Source organism: Somniosus microcephalus, chromosome 11, assembly GCF_052327205.1.
Source record: "Somniosus microcephalus isolate GS21.2 chromosome 11, FLI_Smic_1.0, whole genome shotgun sequence".
NCBI classification, from domain to species: Eukaryota; Metazoa; Chordata; class Chondrichthyes; order Squaliformes; family Somniosidae; genus Somniosus; species Somniosus microcephalus.
This window is the reverse complement of record NC_140997.1, coordinates 45,476,250-45,502,879: the sequence shown is the minus strand read 5'-3', so window position 1 is coordinate 45,502,879 and position 26,630 is coordinate 45,476,250. Positions and strand designations below refer to the sequence as shown.

The 26,630-nt window shown below is 47.5% G+C and overlaps 1 protein-coding gene across 1 annotated transcript in view; it reads left to right on the top strand.

The window, feature by feature from the left end:
* The first annotated feature begins 8,287 nt into the window (after nucleotides 1–8,287).
* The window catches only part of LOC147110533 (cytoplasmic phosphatidylinositol transfer protein 1-like), a 175,974-nt gene continuing 157,631 nt past the window's right edge, over nucleotides 8,288–26,630 (top strand). The window contains exons 1-2 of the mRNA XM_086002238.1: nucleotides 8,288–8,380; nucleotides 8,671–8,809. Of these exons, the coding sequence (XP_085858364.1) occupies nucleotides 8,288–8,380; nucleotides 8,671–8,809 (232 nt within the window). The remainder of the gene's footprint in view (nucleotides 8,381–8,670; nucleotides 8,810–26,630) is intronic.

Here is a 26,630-nt window from a genome sequence, read left to right as displayed (position 1 = left end):
GAATTTGGGGGTTCATTTATTCAAATTGCAGTCTGATGAGCCAGTCACGGACAACTGATCTGGAAGGCCGATTGTCTTGCTGCCTCCTCCCTTCCTCCTGTTCCTCCTCATTCTCATCCTTCTCGTCCTCCTCCTCTGCCTCGTCCTCCTCTTGAGGCGGTCCTGCAATCCCTGCTAGCAAGGGCTTCGCCCTCATGATGGCTAAGTTGTGGAACATGCAGCAGACCACCACGAAATGGGACACCCGCTCTGGCGAGTACTGGAGGGCTCCTCCCGAGCGGTCAAGGCAGCGGAACCATTGCTTCAATAAGCCAATGGTCTGCTCGATGATGTTCCTGGTGGCAGCATGGCTCTCATTATATGAGTGCTGGGCACGAATATTGGAGTTGTGGAGGGGAGTCATGAGCCAGGTGGCGAGTGGATAGCCCTCGTTTCCCAGCAGTCATCTTCAAGCTTGATGTGGCTGGAAGAGTGCTGGCACACTGATCTGGTGCAGGATGAAGGCATTGTGGCTGCTGCCAGGATAGCGGGCATTGACATTGAGGATTTGCTGTGTGTGATCGCACACCAACTATACATTAAGTGAGTGGTAGCCTTTGCGGTTACGAAAGATCTCAGGATTGTTATGTGGTGCCCGCAAAGCCATGTGGGTGCAGTCGATGGAGCCCTGCACCATGGGGAAGTCTGCTATTCTGGCAAAGCCACATGCACGCTCATCCTGCTTCTCTCTGGTGATTGGGAAGCCAAAGTAATCCCTTCTCCTGCTGTAGAGAGCCTCGGTCACCTCCCAGATGCAGCGATAGACGGCGAACTGTGAGATGTTGCAGACTGGAAGGATCCGCTGGCAAAGAAATTGAGGGCCACAGTGACCTTGACTGCTACTGGGAGAGCCGTGGTCACCCTGTTCATTAATAAATTTATCTATAAATATATTGCAGGAGTTCTGTGACCACCTCCTTGGTGAAGCGAAGCCTCCTAATACACTGCTGCTCACTTAGTGAAGGTAGAAGAAGTGATGTCTGAAGACCCGAGGTGGGTAAGGCCTCCTGTTGAAAGCCCTGATGGCCCTCCTCCTCCCTCTGCACACATGTTCCCGCCTTTCTCCCTGCCTTCGTTCCCTCCGCCGTAGATCCTGGAGGGTGAGGTCGACTGCCATGATTTTTAGCAAGTGTTGTACTTTGAAGCCTTTCAAAAATAATGAGGGAGTTTTGTCCTTGCCAGAACACTCCCCGATACAAAAGAACCATGAAATGGCTAAGGAAAACTCTTGCAGTAGCAGGAAGTAGCACACAGCCACTCAAACTGCAAAACCCTGACAAGTGCGAGTGATTGGTGATGATCCCTTTAAATAGCATCGCTGGAGCCAGCTTCCTGCTGCTGCACGCCACCTCAACCTGTCGTTGCTTTCGTCAGCCTGTAAGCACATTGGCTAAAACCAAGTTGGGAGATCAGGCATCCAGTGAGCGTTGCATACTCACTGATGTCACGATCTCCATGATGGCGAGCTCCCTGGCGATCGAGGTTACCGGCAGCGCTACCGGCAACACCAATATGGCATGCAGCGCTGGAACCAGCATCAGCTGTCGTTACAGCTGTCAACGCCATTGGCGCTTGCGCCACACGAATTTCTCCCCCATATTGTTTCCTTCCCTGTGTACAATCACTGAACGTCGAAACCAACAACAACTTGCAGTTGGATTGCCAACGCTGGTTGGACGTATTCCTGGAGGTTTCATGACGTGGCCTCCCGCCTCCAGCCGGCTGGCAAAATTCCCCCCTTCATTACTCAATTGGATAATTATTCAGTGACCGTCAAACAGCATTTTCCCTTCCATCTCCAATATTTATGGGTGTTCAAAAAAAATGGAAAAAGCTCTTAATCAATGTTCCCTCAAATTTTTCTTTCTACTGGGCGGGCTACAAACTCCTCTAAGCACTACTTTTTTGTCCATGGGCTGTTTACATTTGCATCTCAGTTATCCTGCACAGGGAACTATGGTCCTAAAGTCTCCTGCTTTGGCTCGGTGTTCATTTTTATTACTGATTACACTCCTGTGAAGCACCTTGGGACGTTTTACGATGTTAAATGTGCTATATAAAAACAAGTTGATTGCTTAGTAATATAGAAAGCTCAATAATGTACAAGATGCTGTTGGACTGTCCAGGGAATGCTGTTCGGTCCTTTTTACCCCCATTGTATGTGGCAGCACAATAAACCATGAAGAAATTGATAACCTCTTCTTTCACGTTGAAACATTTGTTGGTGATTCTTGCAGCCCTAGCACTTTTCTCTGGAGAATACGCTTGAACAGCACTGAAGTGTGGCCAGTTTTCTCATTTGCAACCAAATCAGTAACTGCAACAAAGCAGGCGGCTATTTTTAGCTGCTTCTTGACATCAAAGTGACGTGGCTGCCTCACTTGTGTTATTTTAGGAACCCAATGAGGAAGGAGCTCATCTGTTAAACATCACACTGCAGGGGCGAGGGGAATTAGACCCTGGTTGTGATGATGGATTGTGTGTGCAGAATATTGATGGGGGTGGAATTAGAAAATTCCGCTCTGAGGTCTATTCTGAAGCACATCTGAAAGAACAGTCTGCTCTTTTGCAATCTCCTGTGGCATAAATCACAAAGCCTCTGCACAACATTCAGGAGTTTCATTATTGATGGAAAGGAGCATTGAAAAGCACTTGATTTGCCCCCTTTGCACGCGTTAAATCGTTTCGGATCAGTAATCGCCCTGCTTGAAAGCAAGCAAGAAAGACTTGCATTTATATAGCGCATTTTACAACCTCAGGACCTCCCAAAGCGCTTTACAACCAATGAAGTACTTTTGGAATGTAGTCACTAGTAATGTGGGAAACGTGGCAGCTAATTTGCACACAGCAAGGTCCCACAAACAGCAATGTGATAATGACCAGATAGTCTTTTGTTTTAATGATGTTGGTTGAGGGATAAATATTGGCTAGAACACTGGGACGAGCTCCCCTGGAAATAGTGGCCAACTGAGAGGGCAGATAGGGCCTCGGTTTAACGTCTCATCTGAAAGGCGGCACCTCTGACAGTGCAGTATTCCCTCAGTCCTGCACTGGAGTGCAAGCCTCAAATTCATGCTCAAGTCCCTGGAATCGGACTTAACCCACAACCATCTGACTCACAGGTGAGAGTGCTACCCACTGAGCCACGTTTGACACTGGGTGCACTTGAGCGTGACGTCACAGCGAGAACACTACCGTCATCTCTCCTGCTTTTCCCTCTCCTCAACACAGCCATGGATTTCCCTTTCAACATAAATGCTGCCCTTCCTTCAACCCCCTTCCGCCCCAACCATAAAAAAAAGAAAGACTTGGATTTATATAGCGCCTTTCACGACCACCGGATATCCCAAAGCACTTTACAGCCAATTAAGTACTTTTGAAGTGTAGTCACTGTTGTAATGCAGGAAACACGGCAGCCAATTTGAACACAGCAAGATCCCACAAACAGCAATGTGATAATGACCAGATAATCTGTTTTAGTGATGTTGGTTGAGGGATAAATATTGGCCAGGATACTGGGGAGAACTCCCCTGCTCTTCTTCGAAATAGTGCCATGGGATCTTTTACGTTCAGCTGAGAGAGCAGTCAGGGCCTCGGTTTAACGACTCATCTGAAAGACTCCTTCAGTACCGCACTGGACGTGTTGGCCTATATCTTTGTGCGCAAGTCTCAGGAGTGGGACTATGAACCCACAACCTTCAGAGGCAAAGGTGCTACCAACTGAGCCACTGGCTGACACAATGAAAGCTTAGCGAGTTCAGCTGGCGAGTAGCCGAGCCATATAGATTAGAACAGCCCCAGGTTTAATCTCAGGTCTGTGCCGAGTTACCTGATCTCCGTTGCAGCGCTAATAGAAAGAAAGAAAGAACTTGCATTTATAAAGCACCTTTCATGATCTCACGATGTCCCAAAACTCTTTACAACAAATTAAGTATTTTGAAGTGTATTCGCTGTTGTAATGTAGGATGTAGAGAATCTATTTTGGGCCTCAATTTCGGAGGGATAGATTGGCCAGGATTCCTTCTCCTGGTCATTGGCAAAAATGACCTCTGCTGGAAGTCAGGAGAGCATCAGGTTCTGCTGTGATGCCCCCTGCAGTCAAATGGCCAGCTCAGCTCAGAGATAAACAACACCTCGTGTTTCGGATCCACCCAGGATTACAAATATCTCCAAGATATTCATCGTTCCTCGAACTACTGCTCTCGCCGTATCTTGAGATCCACGCTCAACGCCATGCGGCACCACATGAACACTCTCGACCTCTCTCTCCAGCAGCACTGACGCACTCCATCTCAAAGCTGTCCGGGTCCACAGATCCATTTAATCCTTCGACTCATCCGATGCGTCAACAAAAAACTTTTTTTCTTCCTTTCTGATGTCAATGATCGCAAGCTTCATCAACTCTTGAACACCAACGGCCCTCCGGAACCTTCGTCCCCTTCACTTTCCTCTGACCCCCCCTTCTCCCAATCTCACCCCCTGCCGCGTTTGCACTATTCTTTCTGATCTTCCCCTCTCTGACCCCGAACAATCAGTCCTCAGCAAAGGCCTGAGCTTCATCCCCTTACGCCCCCACCTCAATGAATTTTGAGCTCGGCACGATGTTGAGCTCTTTTTCCACCGCCTTTGTCTCCGTGCCCACTTCTCTGGCCAGGAGTCTTTCCCCCGCACGGCTGACCCTTTCTCCCGCTTTCAGAATTCCTGTTCTACCTGGACCCCTCCCCCTAGCCTCTTACCCTCTCTAGATCTTTTCATCGCTAACTGCCGCCGTGACATCGGCCGTCTCCATTTCTCTGCTCCCCTCACTCCAACCTACCTCCCTCTGAACTTGCAGCACTCCATTCACAGAAAAAATCACAGAAACCCCACAGTGCAGATAGAGGCCATTTCGGCCCATCGAGCCTGCACCGACACATGTCCCACCCGATCCCCGTAACCCCTACACCAACACATATCCCACCCTATCCCCGTAACCCCACGTATTTAATCCCCCTAACACTAAGGGTCAATTTATCATAGCCAATCAACCTAACCCGCACATCTTTGGACTGTGGGAGGAAACCGGAGCACCCGGAGAAAACCCACGCAAACACGGGGAGAATGTGCAAACTCCACACAGACAGTCGCCCGAGGCCGGATTCGAACCCGGGTCCTTGGTGCTGTGAGGCAACAGTGCTAACCACTATGCCACCGTGCTGCCATTCTCCCATTCTCTTAGATCCAACCCTGACATTGTCATTAAACCTGCTGCCAAGGGTGGTGATGTTGTTGTTTGGCGAACTGACCTCTACCTAGCGGAAGCTGAACACCAACTCTCCGACACTTCCTCCTACCTCCACCTGGACCATGACCCCACTACATCAAACCACCGTTTCCAAGACTGTCACTGACCTCATCTCCTCTGGAGATCTTCCCCCCGCGGCCACCAACCTCATAGTTCCCCAACCCCGCACAGCCCACTTCTACCTCCTTCCCAAGATTCACAAACAGGACTGCCCTGGTAGACCCATCGTTTCAGCCTGTTCTTGCCCCACGGAACTTATCTCTTCCTATCTCGACTCTATCTTTTCTCCCCTTGTCCAGTCTCTTCCCACCTACATCCGTGACTCTTCGGACGCCCTCCGCCACTTTAACAGTTTCCTGGCCCCAACCGCTTCCTCTTCACCATGGACGTACAATCCCTCTACACCTCCATCCCCCACCAGGATGGCCTGAGGACGCTCTGCTCCTTCCTTGAACAGAGGCCCAACCAGTCCCCATCCACCACTACCCTCCTCCGCCTGGCTGAACTTGTTCTCACATTGAACAACTTCTCCTTTGACTCCACTCATTTCTTCCAAATCAAAGGTTTTGCTATGGGTACCCGCATGGGTCCTAGCTATGCCTGCCTTTTCGTGGGATATGTGGAACATTCTTTGTTCCAGTCCTACTCGGGTCCCCTCCCTCACCTCTTTTTCCGATACATTGATGACTGTATTGGTGCAGTTTCCTGCTCTCGCCCTGAACTAGACAATTTCATTCACTTTGCCTCCAATTTCCACCCTTCCCTCACTTTCACATGATCCATCTCTGACTCTCCCCTTCCCTTCTTCGACTTCTCCGTCTCCATCTCTGGGGATAGGTTATTGACCAACATTCACTACAAGCCCACTGACTCCCACAGCTACCTGGACTACACTTCCTCCCACCCTGCCTCCTGTAAGGACTCTATTCCATTCTCCCAGTTTCTCCGTCTCCGCCGCATCTGCTCCGACGATGCCACCTTCCACACCAGTGCTTCCGACATGGCTTCCCTTTTCCTCAACCGAGGATTCCCCTCTACCGTGGTTGACACGGCCCTCGACCATGTCCATTCTATCTCCCGCAATTCTGCCCTCACCCCTGCCCCTCCCTCCCGTAACCACGATAGGGTTCCCCTTGTCCTCATCTTTCACCCCACCAGCCTCCACATTCAACGGATCATCCTCCGCCATTTCCGTCACTTCCAAAGTGATCTCACCACCAAACGCATCTTCCCCTCCCCTCCCCTTTCAGCATTCCATAGGGACCACTCCCTCCGAGACACCCTAGTCCACTCCTCTATCACCACCAGCACCCCTTCCCCTTCACCTGGCACCTTCCCGTGCAAGCGCAGGAGATGTAACACCTGCCCTTATACCTCCCCCCTTCCCACTGTCCAGGGTCCCAAACACCCCTTCCAGGTGAAACAGCGATTTACTTGTACTTCTCGCAATCTAGTATACTGTATTCACTGCTCACAATGCGGTCTCCTCTACATTGGGGAGACCAAATGCAGATTGGGTGACCGCTTTGCGGAACACCTCCGTTCAGTCCGTAAGTGTGACCCCGAGCTTCCGGTTGCCTGTCATTTTAATTCACTGCCCCATTCCCACTCGGACCTCACCGTCCTCGGCCTCTTGCATTGTTCCACGGAAGCTCACCGTAAATTCGAGGAACAGCACCTCATCTTCCGATTAGACACTTTACAGCCTTCCGGACTCAATATCGAGTTCAACAATTACAGATCATAACCTCGGCCCTTATTACATTTTTACTTATATTTTTTGTCCACCCCTTTGTTTTGGCCTTCCCCCCCCCCCCTTTCCTTTTTTTTTCTCTCTCCCACATGGCAGCTGTCTCCCATTCTGCCAGCGCATTTCACACATAATCTAGAGCCGTCTTTTGTCTCCACTAGTCCTATCACCATCTCGTCTCGTTTTGAATACCTCTTAATGTCTCTTCTCTTTTGTTCTCTCCCAGCCTGGCCTCTTAATCTATTTCATTTCCTCTGCTTCTTTAGTCTTAACAAAGGGTTCACCCGAAACGTTGACTCTATTTTCTCTCCACGGATGTTGCCTGGCCTGCTGAGTTTTTCCAGCATTTTCTGTTACCTTGGGTGAGTGACAGGAGGCCACACAGTGCTCATAGAACTGAATCCCAGCAAGGAGTCGACACCTCTACGAGGGAAGAGGTGGGGAAAAATTAATGAGATGGGGCAAAAATAAAGTGCTGGCGTCTACCTGATTTGAACAATTCCCATCTTCTTGCCTTTTTGTCAGGAAAGGGCTGAATATGCCTTTATTTCTCTTGTTCCCTCCAGATGCTGAAGCAGTCCCAGTCCTTCCAATTTCAACAGTCCAGAGACTTCATTGTTATTTATTCAGGCACTATATTTATTTCACTTGTGCAGCAGTATCTTTTTTAACTTGTTTCCTTGACAATGTTTCCTGTGGTGTTTTTGCGTTCATTGATCACTCCTGGCTTTGAGCATTCTGACATTACTGCAGTGACTACACATCAAAGATACTTCATTCACTTTAAAGAGTTTTTGGATGTCATGAGGTCATGACAAGTGCTTTATAAATGCAAGTTCTTTCTTTTCTTTCATATCTTTCTTTCTCTCTCTTTCTCTTTTTCTCCTTTCTTTCTCTCTTCTCTCTCCTTTCTTTCTCTCTCCTTTCTTTCTTTTGCTCTGTTTTTCTCCCTTGTTGCTGATTCACAAAATGTCACTGATATTAGATGTTGTGGTCATTATTAGCAGCCATTGAATTAAATTATCCACTGCTGCAGCCTCCCCAGTGGAATGGCTTTCCCTTATTTATCCTGTTTGTGGGAGCTTGCTGTGCGCAAATTAGCTGCTGCGTTTCCTACATTATAACAGGGGCATACACTTCAAAAATACTTAATTGGCTGTAAAACACTTGGTCGTGAAAGGTGCTATAGAATTGCAAGTCTTTTTATTCTCGTAATGTCCAACTGTCAGACTCCTATCAAACTATCAATGACCTTTCCAATTGTTGGAGGATATAAAGGCTGCAAAAACAATCTGAAACGCAATGGGGTTGCACTGCTTCATGGTCATAGAATCACAGAATTTTACAGCCCAGGAGGCCATTCGGCCCATTGTTCCTGCATCGGCCTTCTGAAAGAAGTGTTCATTTCTCCTATACCCTTTTAATTTGTTTCAAAATATTTACCCACTTCCCTTTTTAAAGCTGCTAATGGATTCTGCTGCCTTCACTGTTTCTGGTGGGGCATTCCATGTCCGACCAGCCCCCTGAGTCAAGACGAGAATCAGACAATTTGGTACTAATAAGATCACGTTTCTTTTCTTGTCACAGTACAGGATAGGACAGCTGTACACCATCAGCAAACACAGCCACGAGCAGAGCGACAAGGGCGAGGGGGTGGAAGTCGTTAAGAACGAACCCCACGAGGATCCCGTTCACGGAAAAGGACAGTTCACTGAGAAAAGAGTCCATTTGTCCAGGTAAGCTGTTGTGAACTGGCAGACAGCCAAAGAACCCTCTCCGGATCTTTAACAGACAGAAGCTCCATGTGGGCACCACTACAAACGTGATTAGCACTTTTGACGTTTTAAAAGCATTCATTACTGGGAAATGGAGCCACCTGCCCTCCTGACTGAGACAGCGGTAATGATGTTGGCAGTGTGGAGGTCAATCTGAGGAGACAGAGTGAATGTTGAAATGGATAACGGGGGGTGGGGGGGGGTGGTGGGGGGGTGGAAACGCTAAAAGAATCAAGGAGGACTGGCCAGGAGTTTCTTATTCCCGAAGTGAACAATTGAAGTACTGAATATAGCTTAGACAGAGGACAATGGGGATACTGACACACAGCTTGCTGCAGTGTTGCCTCCCTTTGAAATTCCACTGTAGCATCCGAGTTCATGAGTCCGAGAACGATAGAGAATTGAAAGTTTGGCTTAACTTTTTTTTTAAATGTTTGCGAATTGGCAAACAGCAGAGCTTTGTGAGCAGGGCATTATGTACAGCTGTGATGCTCAACTCCAACCTTTTCAGGAGGCCAAGAATAACTTGCCTTCCAGATGTTCAGTCAGATTTAGGAATGCAGCCTTTTAATTTATCTGATTTTTAATATGAAAGAAAGTTATCGCGACTACTTATGTTTCTCCCCCCACCCCCCCTGCCGTTCACCATCTAAACACCCCACACTTTAACCCAGAAGTTGCTGCAACCCCTTACTTTAAAAAAACAAGTCCTCAATCCTGCTTTTAAAGTTGTGCAACTAATGCTAGAAAATATTTGGAATTATTGTTCCACTTCCCCTTTTTCAAGATCCATTCCTTTTCAAAGATATCTGTAACTCGGACTATGAGAAAGGGAGCAAGACACCCAGATACACAACACCCAGCCCAACAAGTGTGCTAATTTGTACTCTTAGCAGCAGAATTTTCAGCTTGTTTAGGGATGATTCATAATTCATACTTCCAGATGTTTGTGCTTACTCTGATTGATTGTGAGATAAATATGGATGAGGAAAGCTAGTCATCCATTGAGGAAAAATCCTACAGTTCTTCCCTCCACCCCCTTCCCCCTCATTGTAACTTCCAATTGCCCGGGAATCCTTTCCATGTATTGATCACTCTTTGTGTGAAGAAGTTTCTGACACCAGTCCTCCGTTTGAGCCCAGCGTGTCCTCGTCCTGCTCAAAATTTAGTTTGAGTAATTTTCTGGACCTGCTTTTTTCACACATTTACCATCTTGTATACCTTTAGACTGTTTCCCCTGGCTGGGGAGTCCAGAACTAGAGATCATAGTCTCATTGACATCAAGGCAGCATTTGACCGAGTGTGGCATCAAGGAGCCCTAGTAAAACTGAAGTCAATGCGAATCGGGGGGGAAAATGCTCCACTGGCTGGAGTCATACCTAGCACAAAGGAAGATGGTTTTGGTGGTTGGAGGTCAATCATCACAGCTCCAGGACATCACTGCAGGAGTTCCTCAGGGCAGTGTCCCAGGCCCAACCATCTTCCGCTGCTTCATCAATGACCTTCCCTCCAACATAAGGTCAGAAATGGGGATGTTCGCTGATGACTGCACAGTGTTCCGTGCCATTCGCAACTCCTCAGATAATGAAGCAGTCCATGCCCACATGCGACAAGACCTGGACGACATTCAGACTTGGGCTGATAGGTGGCAGGTAACATTCGCGCCACACAAGTGCCAGGCAATGACTATCTCCAACAAGCGAGAGTCTAACCACCACCCCTTGACATTCAATGCCATTACCATCGCCGAATCCCCCAATATCAACATCCTGGGGGTCACTATTGACCAGAAACTTAACTGGACCAACCACATAAATGCTGTGGCTACAAGAGCAGGTCAGAGGCTGGGTATTCTGCGGCGAGTGTCTCACCTCCTGACTCCCCAAAGCCTTTCCACCACCTACAAGGCACAAGTCAGGAGTGTGATGGAATACTCTCCACTTGCCTGGATGAGTGCAGCTCCAACAACAGTCAAGATGCTCGACACCATGCAGGACAAAGCAGCCTGCTTGATTGGCACCCCATCCACCACCTTAAACTTTCACTCCCTCCACCACCAGCGCACTGTGGCTGCAGTGTGTACCATCTACAAGATGCACGGCAGCAACTCGCCAAGGCTTCTTCGGCAGCACCTCCCAAACCCGCAACCTCTACCACCTAGAAGGACAAAGGCAGCAGGCGCATGGGAACACCACCACCTCCAAGTTCCCCTCCAAGTCACACACCATCCTGACTTGGAAATATATCACAGTTCCTTCATTGTCACTGGGTCAAAATCCTGGAACTCCCTCCCTAACGGACAGCAGCAGTTCAAGAAGGCAGCTCACCACCACCTTCTCAAGGGCAATTAGGGATGGGCAATAAATGCTGGCCTTGCCAGCGACGCCCACATCCCATGAATGAATTTTTTAAAAATGGATAAGGGGTCGGCCATTTAGGAGGAGAAATTTCTTCATTCAGAGGGTTGTGAATCCCCAGAGGGCTGTGGATGCTGAGTCGTTGAGCATATTCAAGACTGAGACCAAAAGGTTTTTGGACACTAAGGGAATCAAAGGATATGGGGATAGAGCAGGAAAGTGGAGTTGATGTAAAAGTTCAGCCATGATCTTATTGAATGGCGGAGCAGGCTCGAGGGACCGTACGGCCTACTCCTGCTCCTATTTCTTATGCTCTTATGTCATCTCTCAGTTGCCTCCTTTCCAGGCTGAAAAGCCCAAATTGGCTCGACCTTTGACACTAGAGATCAGTCTCTGAACTGCCTCCAGTGTGTTTCCATGACCAGACATGAAAACACTAATCCAAAGGATGTATGTTACTCACATTCTACAGAGATCATCATGCTTCTCATAACCATGCAATGGAAAGATGTTTCCCAGTGCTGTGCATGTCAACCTGCACAAATTTACATCACCGTTTCAAGGCAGTTTATATTCTAATGGGGAAAAATTGGGTGACGCCCCCTTTGGGGTGCTAACTTTGCCGGGGCACTAAAAGTAGCGCCCCAAAAAAGTTACCACCCCCGCATCGTAAATTGATTGGTAACGCCCCAAGCAGGAGCTGGGGCACTACTGGAAGCACTCCCCCTCCCTCTTGGGGTGCTACCATTCAATATCGCGGTGCTACGTGCAACAGCACCACACGCGTCAGCACGTAGCGCCACGGTATTACAGGCCTCCCTCCCCTGATTGAAGGGGAGGGGCCTAGCGCACCGGGGCTCTGTTGGACCACCGGGGAGCGGGGTGCCGGGAAAAGAGCCCAGCACTCGAGGAGGTAAGTCAGGGGGTGCGAGCGAAATTTGCGGCTGGGGCGCTGCGCACGGTGATGACGTCATTGCCGGAGGCGCAGCACCATAGAGCTCAGAAAGAGGCTCATCGTGTCTGTGCCGGCCATCAAGCCCTGTCTATTCTAATCCCATTTTCCAGCACTTGGTCCATAGCCTTGTATGCTATGGCATTTCAAGTGCTCATCTAAATGCTCCTTGAATGTTGTGAGGGTTCCTGCCTCTACCACCCTTTCAGGCAGTGAGTTCCAGATTCCAACCACCCTCTGGGTGAAAAAGCTTTTCCTCAAATCCCCTCTAAACCTCCTGCCCCTTATCTTGAAACTATGCCCCCTGGTTATTGACCCCTCTGCTAAAGGGAAAAGTTCCTTTCTATCTACCCTATCTATGCCGCTCATAATTTTGTACACCTCTATCAGGTCCCCCCTCAGCCTTCTCTGCTCTAAGGAAAACAACCCCAGCCTGTCCAGTCTTTCTTCATAGCTGAAGCGCTCCAGCCCAGGTAACATCCTGGTGAATCTCCTCTACACCCTCTCCAATGCAATCACATCCTTCCTATAGTGTGGCGACCAGAACTGCACTCAATATTCCAGCTGTGGCCTAACTAGCATTTTGTACAGCTCCATCATAACCTCCCTGCTCTTGCCTTCATTAGACGAGGCATAGAATATAAGTATCCCATATGCCTTTTTAACCACCTTATCTACCTGTCCTGCTGCCTTCAGGGATCTATGTACATGCACACCAAGGTCCCTCTGATCCTCTGTCTTTTCTAGGGCCCTACCATTCATTGTGTATTCCCTTGCCTTGTTAGTCCTCTTAAAATGCATCACCTCACACTTTTCAGGGTTAAATTCCATTTGCCACTGTTCTGCCCATCTGACCAACCCGCCTGTATTGTCCTGTAGCCTGAGGCTTCCCTCCTCGCTATTTACCACTCCACCAATTTTTGTGTCATCTGCGAACTTATTGATCATACCTCCTACATTCATATCTAAATCATTAATGTACACTACAAACAGCAAGGGACCCAGCACCGATCCCTGCGGTACACCACTGGACACAGGCTTCCAGTCACAAAAACAACCTTTGACCATCACCCTCTGCCTCCTGCCACTAAGCCAAATTTTGGATCCAATGTGCCAAATTGCCCTGGATCCCATGGGCTCTTACCTTCTTGACCAGTCTCCCATGCGGAACTTTGTCAAAAGCCTTACTGAAGTCCATGTAGACTACATCAACTGCACTACTCTCAGCCACACACCTAGTCACCCCCTTGAAAAATTCAATCAATTTGGTTAGACATGATCTCCCCCTGACAAAGCCATGCTGACTATTCTTAATTAATCCTTGCCTCTCCAAGTGGAAACTAATTCTGTCCCTCAGAAATTTTTCCAATAATTTCCCTCCCATTGATGTTAGGCTCACTGGCCTGTAATTCCCTGGTTTATCCCTGCTACCCTTCTTGAATAATGGTACTACGTTAGCTGTCCTCCAGTCCTCTGGCACCTCCCCTGTGGCCAGAGAGGTTCTGAAAATTTGTGTCAGAGCCCCTGCAATCTCCTCCCTTGCCTCACACAGCAGCCTGGGATACATCTCGTCTGGGCCTGGGGATTTATCCACTTTTAAGCCCGCTAAAACCGCTAGTACCTCCTCCCTCTCAATGCTAATTTGTTCAAGTATATCACAATCCCCCTGCCTGTTTTCTATGCCTACATTGTCCTTCTCCATAGTGAACACAGATGCAAAATATTCATTTAAAACCTCACCTACATCTTTCGGCTTTACACACAGATTGCCACTTTGGTCCCTAATGGGCCCTACTCTTTCCCTGGTTATCCTCTTGCCCGTAATATATTTATAAAACACCTTGGGATTTTCCTTTATTTTGCCCGCCAGTGTTTTTTCATGCCCCCTCTTCGCTCTCCTAATTTCTTTTTTAAGTGCCACCCTGCACTTTCTATACTCTTCTAGGGCTTCCACTGTTTTTAGTCCTTTGTATCTGCCAAAAGCCTTTTTTTTTCCTAATCCATTCTTGTATATCCCTTGACATCCAGGGTTCCCTGGGTTTGTTGGTCCCACCCTTGACGTTTACAGGAACATGTTGGCGTTGTACTCTCTCTATTTCCTTTCTGAATGACTCCCACTGCTCTGATGTGGATTTTCCTACAAGTAGCTGATCCCAGTCCACTTTGGCTAGATCCTGCCTTATCATATTAAAATCGGCCTTCCCCCAATTTAGAACCTTTATTTCCGGTCCATCTTTGTCCTTTTCCATGACTACCTTAAATCTCACCGAATTATGGTCACTGTCACCAAAATGCTCTCCTATTGACACTTCTACCACTTGCCCGGCTACATTCCCTAGAATTAGGTCCAGTACCGCCCCCTCTCTTGTAGGACTTTCTACATGCTGGCTCAAAAAGCTCTCTAAGAATTCCGCACCCTCTAAGCCTTTCACACTCTGACTATCCCAGTTAATATTGGGGAAGTTGAAATCCCCTACTATTATTACCCTATTATTTCTACACTTCTCTGAGATTTGCCTACATATCTGTTCCTCCAGCTCCCCCTGACTGTTTGGGGGCCTATAGTACACTCCCAGCAAAGTGCTTGCCCCCTTTTTGTTTTTAAGTTCTATCCATATGGCCTCATTAGAGGAACCTGCTAAGATATCATCCCTCCTTACTGCAGTAATTGACTCCTTGATTAATATTGCGACACCCACTCCTCTTTTACACCCCCCTCTGTCTCGCCTGAAGATTCTATACCCCGGAATATTGAGCTGCCAGTCCTGCCCCTCCCTCAACCATGTCTCTGTGATAGCAACAATATCATACTCCCATGTGTTCACCAACACCTTCAATTCATCTGCCTTACTTGCAAGACTCCTTGCATTAAACTAAATGCCATCCAGCCTTGGGGCACGACCGGCTAAAGCTGCCGTTAACCTCCCACTGAATTTCGCGGGAGACGTTAGCGGTGCCGTGCCCGGGCACTAGGTGCTTTGTGCCTCATTAGCCTCCCCTTGGGGCGCTAACTGGAGGTGCAAAGCAACCCAATTTTCCCCCTATATCCAGTTCGATCTTTCAGTATAATAACTTGGTCTATAATAACTTGGTCATCACAAACCAAAGGTAGACTCGGGATCTCCAACATCTCCATCTGTCACTACTGAAAAGGAGCGACTCCCCAGGATAGCCATGACCACTTCCTCCTCTTGGGTCACTTGACTGAGGGACCCCCCGCCTGTGGCCTGCTGCTTTCTGACGTTGTGTGCTAATTTCTCCTGTGAGAAGAATTCATAAATGTGAACTAGCAGCAACACTCTCGGATCTTTTTCTCAATTGATGGTTTAGATTCAAGGGTGCTAAATTCAGTTGATTTGCACCTCCCGTTAGCACCCTAAGAGGGCGCTAAGGGGCGCAAATCAACTAGCGCCTGGGTGCGGCGCCGCTAACGCGTCCCAAAGGGGAGCTACCCAATTTTTACCCCAAGCTGTGTAGCAAAGCAGACTGATATGTTTGGGTGTTTGGGCAGGGGAGGTGAGTTTCAAAGGGAAAACATACATGGCAAGAATGGAGGGAATGTTAAGTGGAGGGGTGCCTGTGATGGACAGGGGACGAGCGTGCACATGAAGCAATATGTGTTCTGTGAATCCCCAAGGATGTTGAGGCTCAACACTGAGAGTGATGAACGTTCTCCGAGGATTCCAGAAGACTGTCAGGACACTTACCCTTGCTGTCCTGATGAGGTCATTAAATTTCTTCCAACATTTCAGAGGAGGGGGCCCTTGGTGTGTTGTTGACAGCCTCTGCCACCTCCTTCTAAATAACAGGGCCCGGTACCTCTTGAACCAAGAATCCCATCCCATTTCTGCCTTATTTCAGCCAGCAGCACTTCCACAATGTAGTCTGCAAAGCCTCAAGCCCCCTTCATTGCTCTTTTGACATGTGTCAGCCTCCTCCCGGTGACCCGGCTCCTTGAACCAGATACAGGTCTTTAAATCCTGCTTGGGGCCTGCTCCTTTGCCTTCCTCCACTCCCATGTTTTCCTGGTGTAACTGTCCTATTGTGATGGGACTCATGTTCTTGTTATGCTCAACATTATGTAAATATGTAAAATTATTACCCTGGTCCCATGGTGGAGTCAGCTGGAGATCCCACCCTGCCGGCCAACTGAATTTCAGTCCCTTACTACTACTCCGTATGGCTAATGTAGATGTAGAGCAACAACTATAATTTTACATTGAGGTGATTAAGCCAGGTACAGGAAACTTTGTGATATCCGGCACCGACGGGACCGAGCTGTTGTCGTCCCATCAAAACTGCCGGACAAACCAGCGCTAATGTTAAAACATACGGAAGCTTTTGAGCTCCGTATCTAGCAACAAACCCTGTTACTCAACAGCTTCTAAACAGTCGGCCGTAGCTTGCAAGCGTCTCTGTAGCTAAGCAACAGCTTTAGCTGGACCTTGCAGAGCCTGACTAGTGGGAAAAAAAGCAACGGAAAGAAAAAAAACTTACTGAACCGACTCCTGAATTTTGCCGGTGGCTCGAGCATTCCAGACAGTTAACCTCCGGATAAACCAAAGTTTCCTGTAATTGCGTCAGGGATAGCGGAGTGTATCGCTGTGATGCCTCCTTCGTATTTGGGAATCGGGTATTGAGTCGTTCTATGTTCCATGGTCTGTTCTGGGTGACCACAGTCGTACACTGGAAAGTTTTTAATTCTCCATTTGTGCATCCAGTATCCGCATCTGCCAAGGTTTGTGCGGATGCGGTTTAGGGTTTGCCCATAAGCTTGGCGGGAGATCGAAGCCAGGGATCTTCCGCCTCGGGTCTTTCACGAGGTGTTTGTTTCTGACTTCTTGTGAGCTCCATTTGGCTTTCCAAGCATGAATGGGGTTGAAGTCGCGTTGTCGAAGGAAGATGGCAGCTTTCACGCGGCCCACTCTGTTAACTGAGAAATCAGACTAATGCTCTCAACCGGGCGACCAGACATCACTCAACGATCTCCCGGTCTCCAGAGCAACAAATCAAGGCCTTAATGCTTGCTGCTTGCTGCACAGCTTTCTACAACAGCTCCAGTCTCATCATTCCCAGACCCACCACTTTAATGAAGTAGCTTTAAATCAGTTCTGTCGTCTGCCGAATTAATCTTTTCAACAGGAGGCTTTAGCAGAACTATTTTGAGATAGATTGTCTTCTGTTTCTGTTCTGCTCAGTTAAGCACCAATCCACATTAGATGGCAGAAGTTTTTTTTCTGTACACAGAGTTCAAAAGGATACAATCCAGGGACGGATTGCACTCACCAGATGCTTCTGCAGTCTTGCTGTCACCACAGTGGCTTTGAGCCACAGTTCGAGGCTGGCCAGCCAAGGCAAGGTTCAGTTCAGAGTTAGGCAGGCCTTGAACCACTTCCTGCTTCCTGTGTCTTACTGACCTGCATTGGCCTGCTGATGGAGTTTGCTGCATGAGTAATTTTGCACCTGTGCTGTCCTGTCAGCAGTGTCCCTTAATGTTTGGGTTCATAAGTAAAAGGAGAAAGGTTCTCCATCCATTAATGAGAGATTGGAAGCGTCTGCAAGCAGTGCCCAATGATGGTGAAACATTGACTGGGGAACACCAACAGCCTGGCCAGGTCAGGGGAAGAAAATACTGCCACTCGATTAGTTTATAAAGGAAGGGAGGGAAGTGATGTGCTAAATAACTGCCCGAATCCATGAAGTTAAAGCTTAAGACTGAAGCCTTTTATTAAGTAAGAATCATGGCAGAGTTAACCGAGTTCATCATCGACCGAGCCCTTGGTAGAACATACCAGAAGAGGGGCGGGGCCAGGGAGGAGCATTAGTGGTTCCCCCCAGTGGAACATTCCAGACATTACAAGTGCAAGTACAAATATCAGAACACAGTTATTTCATCACATTCACCCCCTGCTATAGATTCAGTCTGTCAGGTGGTCTGATAATCCTCTGGGAACGACGTAACTCTTGCTGAGGCTCCTCCCGGAGTACTAACTCCGGTTCATTCGAATTCCCAGAATCATCAGTATTTTCCACACTGAGGGTTTGTGTCTCTGAAGGTCCAATACCACGATTGAAAACTCTACTCTCAGAGTCGAACTCTTTTCGCGCTCCAGCAGGTGCAAGATCTTTAATAGAGACCATATCCTCTCGCCCATCCGAATATTGAATATACGCATACTGGGGATTAGCATGGAGGAGTTGTACTTCCTCCACCAGTGGATCAGTCTTGTGGCCTCTCACATGTCTGCGCAACAACACAGGGCCCGTGGTCATCAACCATGTGGGTAACGATACTCCATTAGTAGCTTTTCTTGGAAAACTAAACATCCTTTCATGAGGGGTGGCATTCGTTGCTGTACACAAAAGAGACCTTATGGAATGCAGCACGTCTGGCAGGACATCCTGCCAGCGAGAGGTCGGCAGGCCTCGTGACTTCAGAGACAGTACGATAGCCTTCCACACTGTCGCATTTTCTTTCTCAACCTGCCCATTACCACGAGGGTTATAGCTGGTAGTTCTACTCGTTGCAATCCCCTTCGATAGCAAAAACTGTCGTAATTCTTCGCTCATAAAGAAAGAACCCCTATCACTATGAATATAGTTAGGCATGCCGAACAAGGAAAACAGTTGGCAGAGGCATTTAATTACAACAGCACTAGTCACATCCGGACAGGGGATAACAAAAGGGAACCGAGAGTACTCGTCTATAATATTAAGAAAATAGACATTACGGTCGCTCGATGGAAGGGGACCTTTAAAATCGAGACTCAAACGCTCAAATGGCCGAGTTGCTTTAATAAGATGAGCTGGCTCGGACGGCTTATAGAAGCGGGGTTTGCATTCAGCACAAACATGACAGGTTCTGGTCATTGTCCGGACCTCCTCAATAGAGTAGGGTAGATTGTGGGACTTAATGAAGTGGTTCATTCTGGTAACCCCAGGGTGGCAGAGTGCGTCGTGGAGACTTTGAAGCTTATCTGTACCTAGACTAGCACATACTCCTCGTGACAAAGCATCCGATGGCTCATTAAATACTCCAGGCCTGTACTGAATATCATAGTCATATGTTGACAGTTCTATTCGCCATCTTAAAATCTTATCACTGCTTAGTGTTGAACATAAAGGCCACAGATCGCTGGTCAGTAATGAGCGTAAAACGTTGGCCAGCGAGATAATGTCTCCAATACCTGACTGCTTCAATAATTGCCTGTGCCTCCTTTTCCACTGAAGAATGTTGAACTTCTGGTCCTTGCAATGTACGAGAGAAGAAAGCTACTGGTCTACCAGCTTGGTTAAGAGTTGCTGCCAACGCAAAATCAGATGCATCACTTTCCACTTGAAATGGGATCTTCTCATCCACGGCACATACCACTGCCTTCTCAATGTCCCGTTTGATATTAAGGAAAGCCTCCTGAGCTTCCGCCGATAGCGGAAAAGACGTCGACTTAATAAGAGGTCGGACTTTATCTGAGTAGCTAGCCACCCACTGGGCATAGTACAAGAAGAATCCCAGACACCTTCTTAAAGCTTTTACAGTGTGAAGTAAAGGTAATTCCTTAAGTGGGCGTAATCTTTCAGGGTCTGGCCCGATTACCCCATTCTCCACAACGCAACCAAGAATACACAAACGTGTAGTATTGAAGGTACACTTGTTTTCGTTGTAGGTCAGGTTTAACCTCTTTGCAGTCTCTAGGAACTTCGCGAGATTTTGATCATGCTCCCGTTGGTCACGCCCACAGATGGTAACATTATCCAGGTACAGGAATGTTGCTTCCAACGCGTATTCATCCACCATACGATCCATCTCCCGTTGGAAGACGGATACCCCATTCGTCACTCCAAAGGGCACCCAAAGGAATTGGTACAGGCGCCCATTAGCTTCGAAGGCCATATAAGGTCGGTCTTCTATTTTGATGGGGAGTTGATGGTAGGCAGACTTTAAATCAATGGTGGAGAACACGCGGTACTGAGCTATCTGGTTCACCATCTCAGAAATACGAGGCAAAGGATAGGCGTCTAATTGGGTATACAAGATTATAGTCTGGCTATAATCGACCACAAGTCTTTTCTTCTCATTAGTTTTAACCACCACCACCTGGGCACGCCACGGGCTACCACTGTGTTTGATGATCCCCTCCCGTTGAAGCCTTTCCACTTCCTCTTTTATAAATGTTTTATCTTCTGAACTATACCGTCGACTCTTAGTCACTATAGGTCTACAATTAGGAGCAAGGTTCGCAAACAAAGAAGGCGGACTTACGTTTAAAGTAGAAAGGCCGCAGACTGTGAGCGAAGGCTGAGATCCACCATACTTAAGGGTAACGCTCTCATGCTGACACTGGAAGTCCAAGCCTAATATTAATTCACACACAACTGAGGTAATATGAGGAGTTTAAAGTCCTTATACTCCGTATCCTTAACGGTCAATGTGACTTTACAATATCCAGTTACCTCCGAAGTAAGGGATTTGGACGCCATCACAATTTCACTTCGAGTAGGATACACCTTCAATGAACAGGAGTTAACAAGGTTGGGGTGTATAAAACTTTCAGTACTGCCACAGTCTATCAAACACCCAGTAGGACGACCATTAATCTTAATGTCCATCATAGATTTTGACAAGGAACACGGTATGGTCTGGTCAACCGTAGCCGAGGCTAGAGTAAAACGATAGGCGGCAGCAGAGAAGGCATCGGGTACAGGATTACCCTTACACACTTTACTCAAATGTCCCCGTTTCTTACATTTAAAACAGGTAGCCTCTCTGGCTGGGCATCTTTGCCTGGGGTGTTTAGATTGGCCACAAAAATAACACTTAGACCCATGGGGCACAGCCGCAACAATAGGATTAAGTGGGGGCTCCATTGGTGTTATGGATGCCTCCATACTCGGAAGACACGAGGCTGAGAGAGATGCATGGGCTGATGCATACACTTCTGAGTTCTTCTGGGCTACATCGAACGATCAAGCAGCAGCGACGACCGTTTTTAAAACTAGCGAGTCGTTCTCGAGGAGTCTCTGTCTAATATAATTAGATCGGAGGCCAGATATGAAAGAATCGCGGATGGCTTCTTCCTGATACACTATGGCAGAGACAGCCTTGTAGTTGCAACCCTTAGCCAAAGCCTTAAGGTCCTGCAGGAAATCGTCCAGAGATTCCTCGGGTAATTGCCTGCGAGTAGACAGGAGATACCTGGCGTATACTTCATTAACCAACTTAAGGTACTGGGCTTTAAGAGCTGCGAGGGCCTCTTCATATGTAGTAATATCTTCAATTATAGAGTAAGTTTGATGACTTACCAAGTTGGTTAGAAGACCCAACTTGTTAACCGTCGGATCGGTCGATGATGCGATGAAGTGTTCAAAACATCGCAGCCAATGCGTAAATTTCTTCGACGCATCTGCCGAATGGGAATCGATATCCAGACGCTCTGGTTTCAAAAATCGATCCATCTTCCAAAAGTTGTTACTTAATAAAATTGATGTGCCAAATAACTGCCTGAATCCATGAAGTTAAAGCTTAAGACTGAAGCCTTTTATTAAGTAAGAATCATGGCAGAGTTAACAGAGTTCATCATCGACTGAGCCCTTGGTAGAACATACCAGAAGAGGGGCGGGGCCAGGGAGGAGCATTAGTGGTTCCCCCCGGTGGAACATTCCAGACATTACAAGTACAAGTACAAATATCAGAACACAGTTATTTCATCACAGGAAGATAAAGTAACTTGGGAACAGAGGTGGGTTACAACAGAGTGGGAGTGGGACAGAGGGCAGAGAGGTCAGAGTGGGAGTGGGACGGAGAATTAAAATGACAAGCGACCGGAAGCTCAGGGTCACGCTTGCGGACTGGAAGTTTTAAAGGACAGTCAGTAGTGGATAAAGCGAATTGCAGTTTTTTTTTGCCTCCCAATTATCTTCCAGCCTGACTGCCGTGCCTGGTTCTGGGATATTTGCCCAATTGTCCATTCTTTATGTGAATCCAGATGGTGAGAAGTGACTCCGCTATCCTTCCCCAAATTATGACAGAAAGAGCAGGGACGTTCAGGTGTCGAGGACTACTGCTGACTCCCTGCCCCGACCTTGATAATCCGCTGCTGGCTGCCCCTCCCTCCCACCTGCTGCATACAAATGCACACTGAGGAAGACAGGGCCCTGGCTCCTGGCACTCTCCCCTCCCATCTGCCCCTATGCTGCCACTTTCCTTGTGAAAGGTGGCAGTAGGCCTAGGTAACAGTGGTAATGGCCTCAAATGTTGTAGGTGGAGTGAGAGGGCCTAGTAAAGGTTTCTCTCCCTCCAATCCCTTACTTGTTGGTTTAAGCCTTTAATGGATGACTCAGGAGAGCAGGTTAAAATCTAAACCTGTGTCAGCTCCCGGAGGCTCCAGGACGGGCAAGTAATTGCCACAATTTTGACTGACCACCTGCCCTGGTTTCAGCCGGTCGGGTAGCGTTGCAATCGGCCCGTTTGATTTTGTGCCAGTTCAATCAAAGGACTGCTGCCCTTTAACTTTGATTTTTCCATCCCTGTAGAGGTTTAAACAATGAATGTTGTTGACGTCAGAAAACTGTGGGAGAGGAGCTACTCAGTCCCACAGTGTGGAGGAATAAGCTGGGGTTAGTGGTATGGCTCTGATTGCGCTGATGTGAATTCAGCCGCCCGCTCCAGTATCACCACTGCATCGTAACCATTCCATTATGTTTTGAGTTTAATTTCCCTATTGGCTACCCTTAGTTTTTGACGCTGTGATTTTTACAGTGAATTTATTTTTTATTGTACATTGTAATTTTGTGCTTGACTTTACATTTGTACCTTTTGCTGTAACACTGTAAAATCTAGATGAGATTTCCATTTATGTGTCAATGTGGTGCTGATTCTGCAGCGTGACAGATGGTTTATTGTTGGAATTGTTGTACTTTGTGCTAATACTTTGGGGGAGGTGGGGGGAGAAAAAAAGTTTGTAGAATTGTGTTTCACCAGCTGTTTCCAACGCATTATGATAATTATTTTGTCACCTCGAATTGTTGACTAGAAAACTGGTGCTCGCACTATTTGATCAGTTCATTTGGTCTGTAAGTCACTTTGTTTCTTGGAACAATGACTTTTCTCAGCCCTTCAGAGACTCAGTAATCCAATAAAACCAAACGTGTGTGTTTTTGTGCCAAATTATTGGCTCTAGAAATGTGGATTAATCCAGTTCTTTAATTTTGAAAATGTAATTGCAGTTTAACTTTATTTAAAATGTTGGTTTAAAATACACTAAAGAATGTCTCCAAAATGGAGGCATTCTTTAATATATTTTAAACTAACAGTGTGAGCTCGAACACTGCCACTGCTAAAATAATGATTTAAAGCAAATAAATGACGATTTATTTTATATTTTTCTCAGCTCGGGATCCTCCGGCAGGAAAGGGCAGGTGCGCTTTAGTCTGTGGTCTGCTGTACGACCACCCTTCACGCCACTTTGTGAGTGTGGTATGCCCTTTTGCCTCACTTTTCAGTGAAATTCTATGCTATTGGCTTATCTAGTTATGTCGTCAAGAACCAACATGTTAGATCCGTGTATCTTGATGTTGTGTCCTTCAATAATTAGACAAGAGACTGCAGGGAACGATCAACAGGTGTTTACTGAATGAGGGTTACTCTAGAACTAACTGTACAGATCACTACTCAGGGTTTATATACAGGTGTGGTCACTGCTGGTACTACAGTATACAGGAGCTGTAAAAAGTAGTTCTCCCCTTAAAGGTACATACATTACAATTCCTCCCCTTTTAGATTAACAGTCCATAACACTCATTTAACAATTAAATATCAAACTAATTACAATTAACACTTTTAACATGCAACATTAGCTGAAAATAGTCTATTTATAAATTCAGTCTTTGGGGAGGCTTCCTGATCCTTTCTGGATAGCGCCTTTCCCGAGTGTCTTGCTCTTGGTGCGTAGGCGATTCTGGCCCCCTGTCGTCGGTTGGTTCATCCGCTTCCGATGCTACTGTTTCTGGGGTAGATTCTTCCTGTACGTCGGGTTCATCACCAGGTACGTATGGGCGAGACATGGGGTTGACTCGTTCCTGTGACTCTAGGATCTGGTCAGCATGGTGTCTCTCAATGTTCTCCCCAACATCCACTGTGTACATTAGTGGCCCCTGCCGTGTGCATATCGTTCCTGGTTGCCATTTCTTTGTTCGGTAGTCGCGGGCCAAGACTGGTTGCCCTACATTGAAGCTCCTTGTCGGCTTCTCATTGATGTGCTGGAATTGCTTATTCTCAACATCTCTTCATACATTTGGTCTGAGCAAATCTAGACGAGATCTCAACCTTCGGTTAAAGAACAACATGGCCGGGGCCTGGTTGGTGACTGCATGTGTCGCATTTCTGTAGGCTAACAGGAAATTGTCCACCTTATGCTGCAGTGGAATGTCATCATCGCACATGGCCCTTACTGCTTTTTTAAAGGTTTGTACGAACCTCTCAGCCAATCCATTTGTGGCTGGATGATACGGGGCGGATGTGTAATGCCTTACCCCATTCATTTTCATGAATCTTCGAAACTCTTCGGACACAAACTGTGGTCCGTTATCAGAGCAAATCTGCTCTGGCAAGCCGTTCCTGGCAAAAATGGTCCGTAGGACTGCAATAGTTTTCTCCGTGGTGGTGGAGGACATTTTGATCACCTCAGGCCATTTTGAGTGCGCATCCACGGCTATTAAAAACATTGAGTCCATGAATGGACCAGCAAAATCAATATGCACCCGTTGCCATGGAGATGAGGGCCACTCCCATGGGTGTAGAGGGGCATGTGGTGGTGCATTTTGGACCTTCTGGCATCCTGAGCAGCTCTTTGTCAGGTCCTTGATTTGCTGATCGATTCCCGGCCACCACACATAAGCCCTAGCAAGGCTTTTCATTTTCACCCCTCCCAGATGACCTTCGTGAAGCTCATTGAGCACTCTCTCCCTTAACTTGGGTGGAATTACCACTCGGGATCCACACATCAAGGTCCCCTGGCATACTGACAGCTGTTCTCTTCTGGATGAGAATGCTGGCAACAGTGAGTCGCCATGTGCTGGCCATCCCTTCACCGTCAAATCATATACCCGAGACAGTGTCGGGTCATTTCAGGTCTCCTTCTCTATACCAGCGTTAGTTACTGGCAAGCATTCAATTATAGTCGAATGAAATATTTCGACAGGATCCACTGCTGGTGCTTCCTCCGCAGTAGGCAGTGGCAGGCGTGATAGCCCATCAGCGTTTCCATGCTGTTTCGTGCCCTTATACTCGATTTCATATTGGTGCGCCCCTAGAAAAAGGGACCATCTTTGTAGCCGTTGCGCAGTCATCACCGGAACGCCCTTCTTTGGATTAAAGATGGAGACAAGTGGTTGGTGGTCAGTCAGCAAGGTGAACTTCTTCTGCCCGTGCAGATAGTGATTGAACTTTTTCTCTCCCCACACTAGGCTGAGGGCCTCCCTGTCAATCTGGGCGTAGTTACGCTCGGCTGAGGTTAGTGACCGAGACGCAAAGGCTACTGGCCTCTCCGAGCCATCCGGGAATTTGTGCGACAGCACCGCTCCAATGCCATAGGGTGATGCATCACACGCCAACCGAATTGGTAATGCTGGGTTGAAATGAGCCAACACCTCTTTTGATGTGATCAACGCTTTGCTCTTCTGGAAAGCTCGTTTACATTCGTCACTCCACTTCCATGGTACCCTCGTTTGCAGTAGGGTGTTCAGTGGGTGTAGTACGGTAGACAAATTCGGCAAGAACTTATGGTAGTAGTTCACCAGCCCGAGGAACGACCTCAGTTGTGATACATTTTCCGGTGCTGGAGCCTTGACTACTGCCTCAATCTTTTCAGGGGACTTATGTAACCCCTATTTATCAATAACATGGCCACAATACGAGATCTGCTTCTGGAAAAACTCGCATTTGTGGCGATTAGCTCGGAGCCCATATTCCTTCAATCTAGTGAGCACCTGCTCCAGGTTGGCGAGGTGATCACTGTCATTTTCGCTCGTGACCAGGATGTCGTCCAAATAACACTGGGTCCCTGGAATCCTTGCAGGACTTGTTCCATTGCCCTTTGCCAAATAGCCGGAGCTGATGCTACCCCGAACACCAGCCGGTTGTATTGGTAGAGACCTTTATGAGTGTTGATCGTGAGGTACTGTTTCGAGGCTTCTTCTACCTCCATTTGCAGGTACGCCTGGGCCAGATCAATCTTAGTGAAGCGTTTCCCTCCAGATAGCGAGGCGAAAATATCTTCAATCCGCGGAAGCGGATATTGTACAGTGTGAAGGACTGGGTTCACTGTCACCTTAAAGTCCCCACAGATGCGAACCTTCTTTGGTTCCCCAGGCGTATTACTCAACGACCTCTTCATTACAGGAATGATGGTTGTAGCCCACTCACTCCAGTCCACTTTGGACAGTACTCCTGAACGTTCCAAACCTTCCAGCTCTGCTT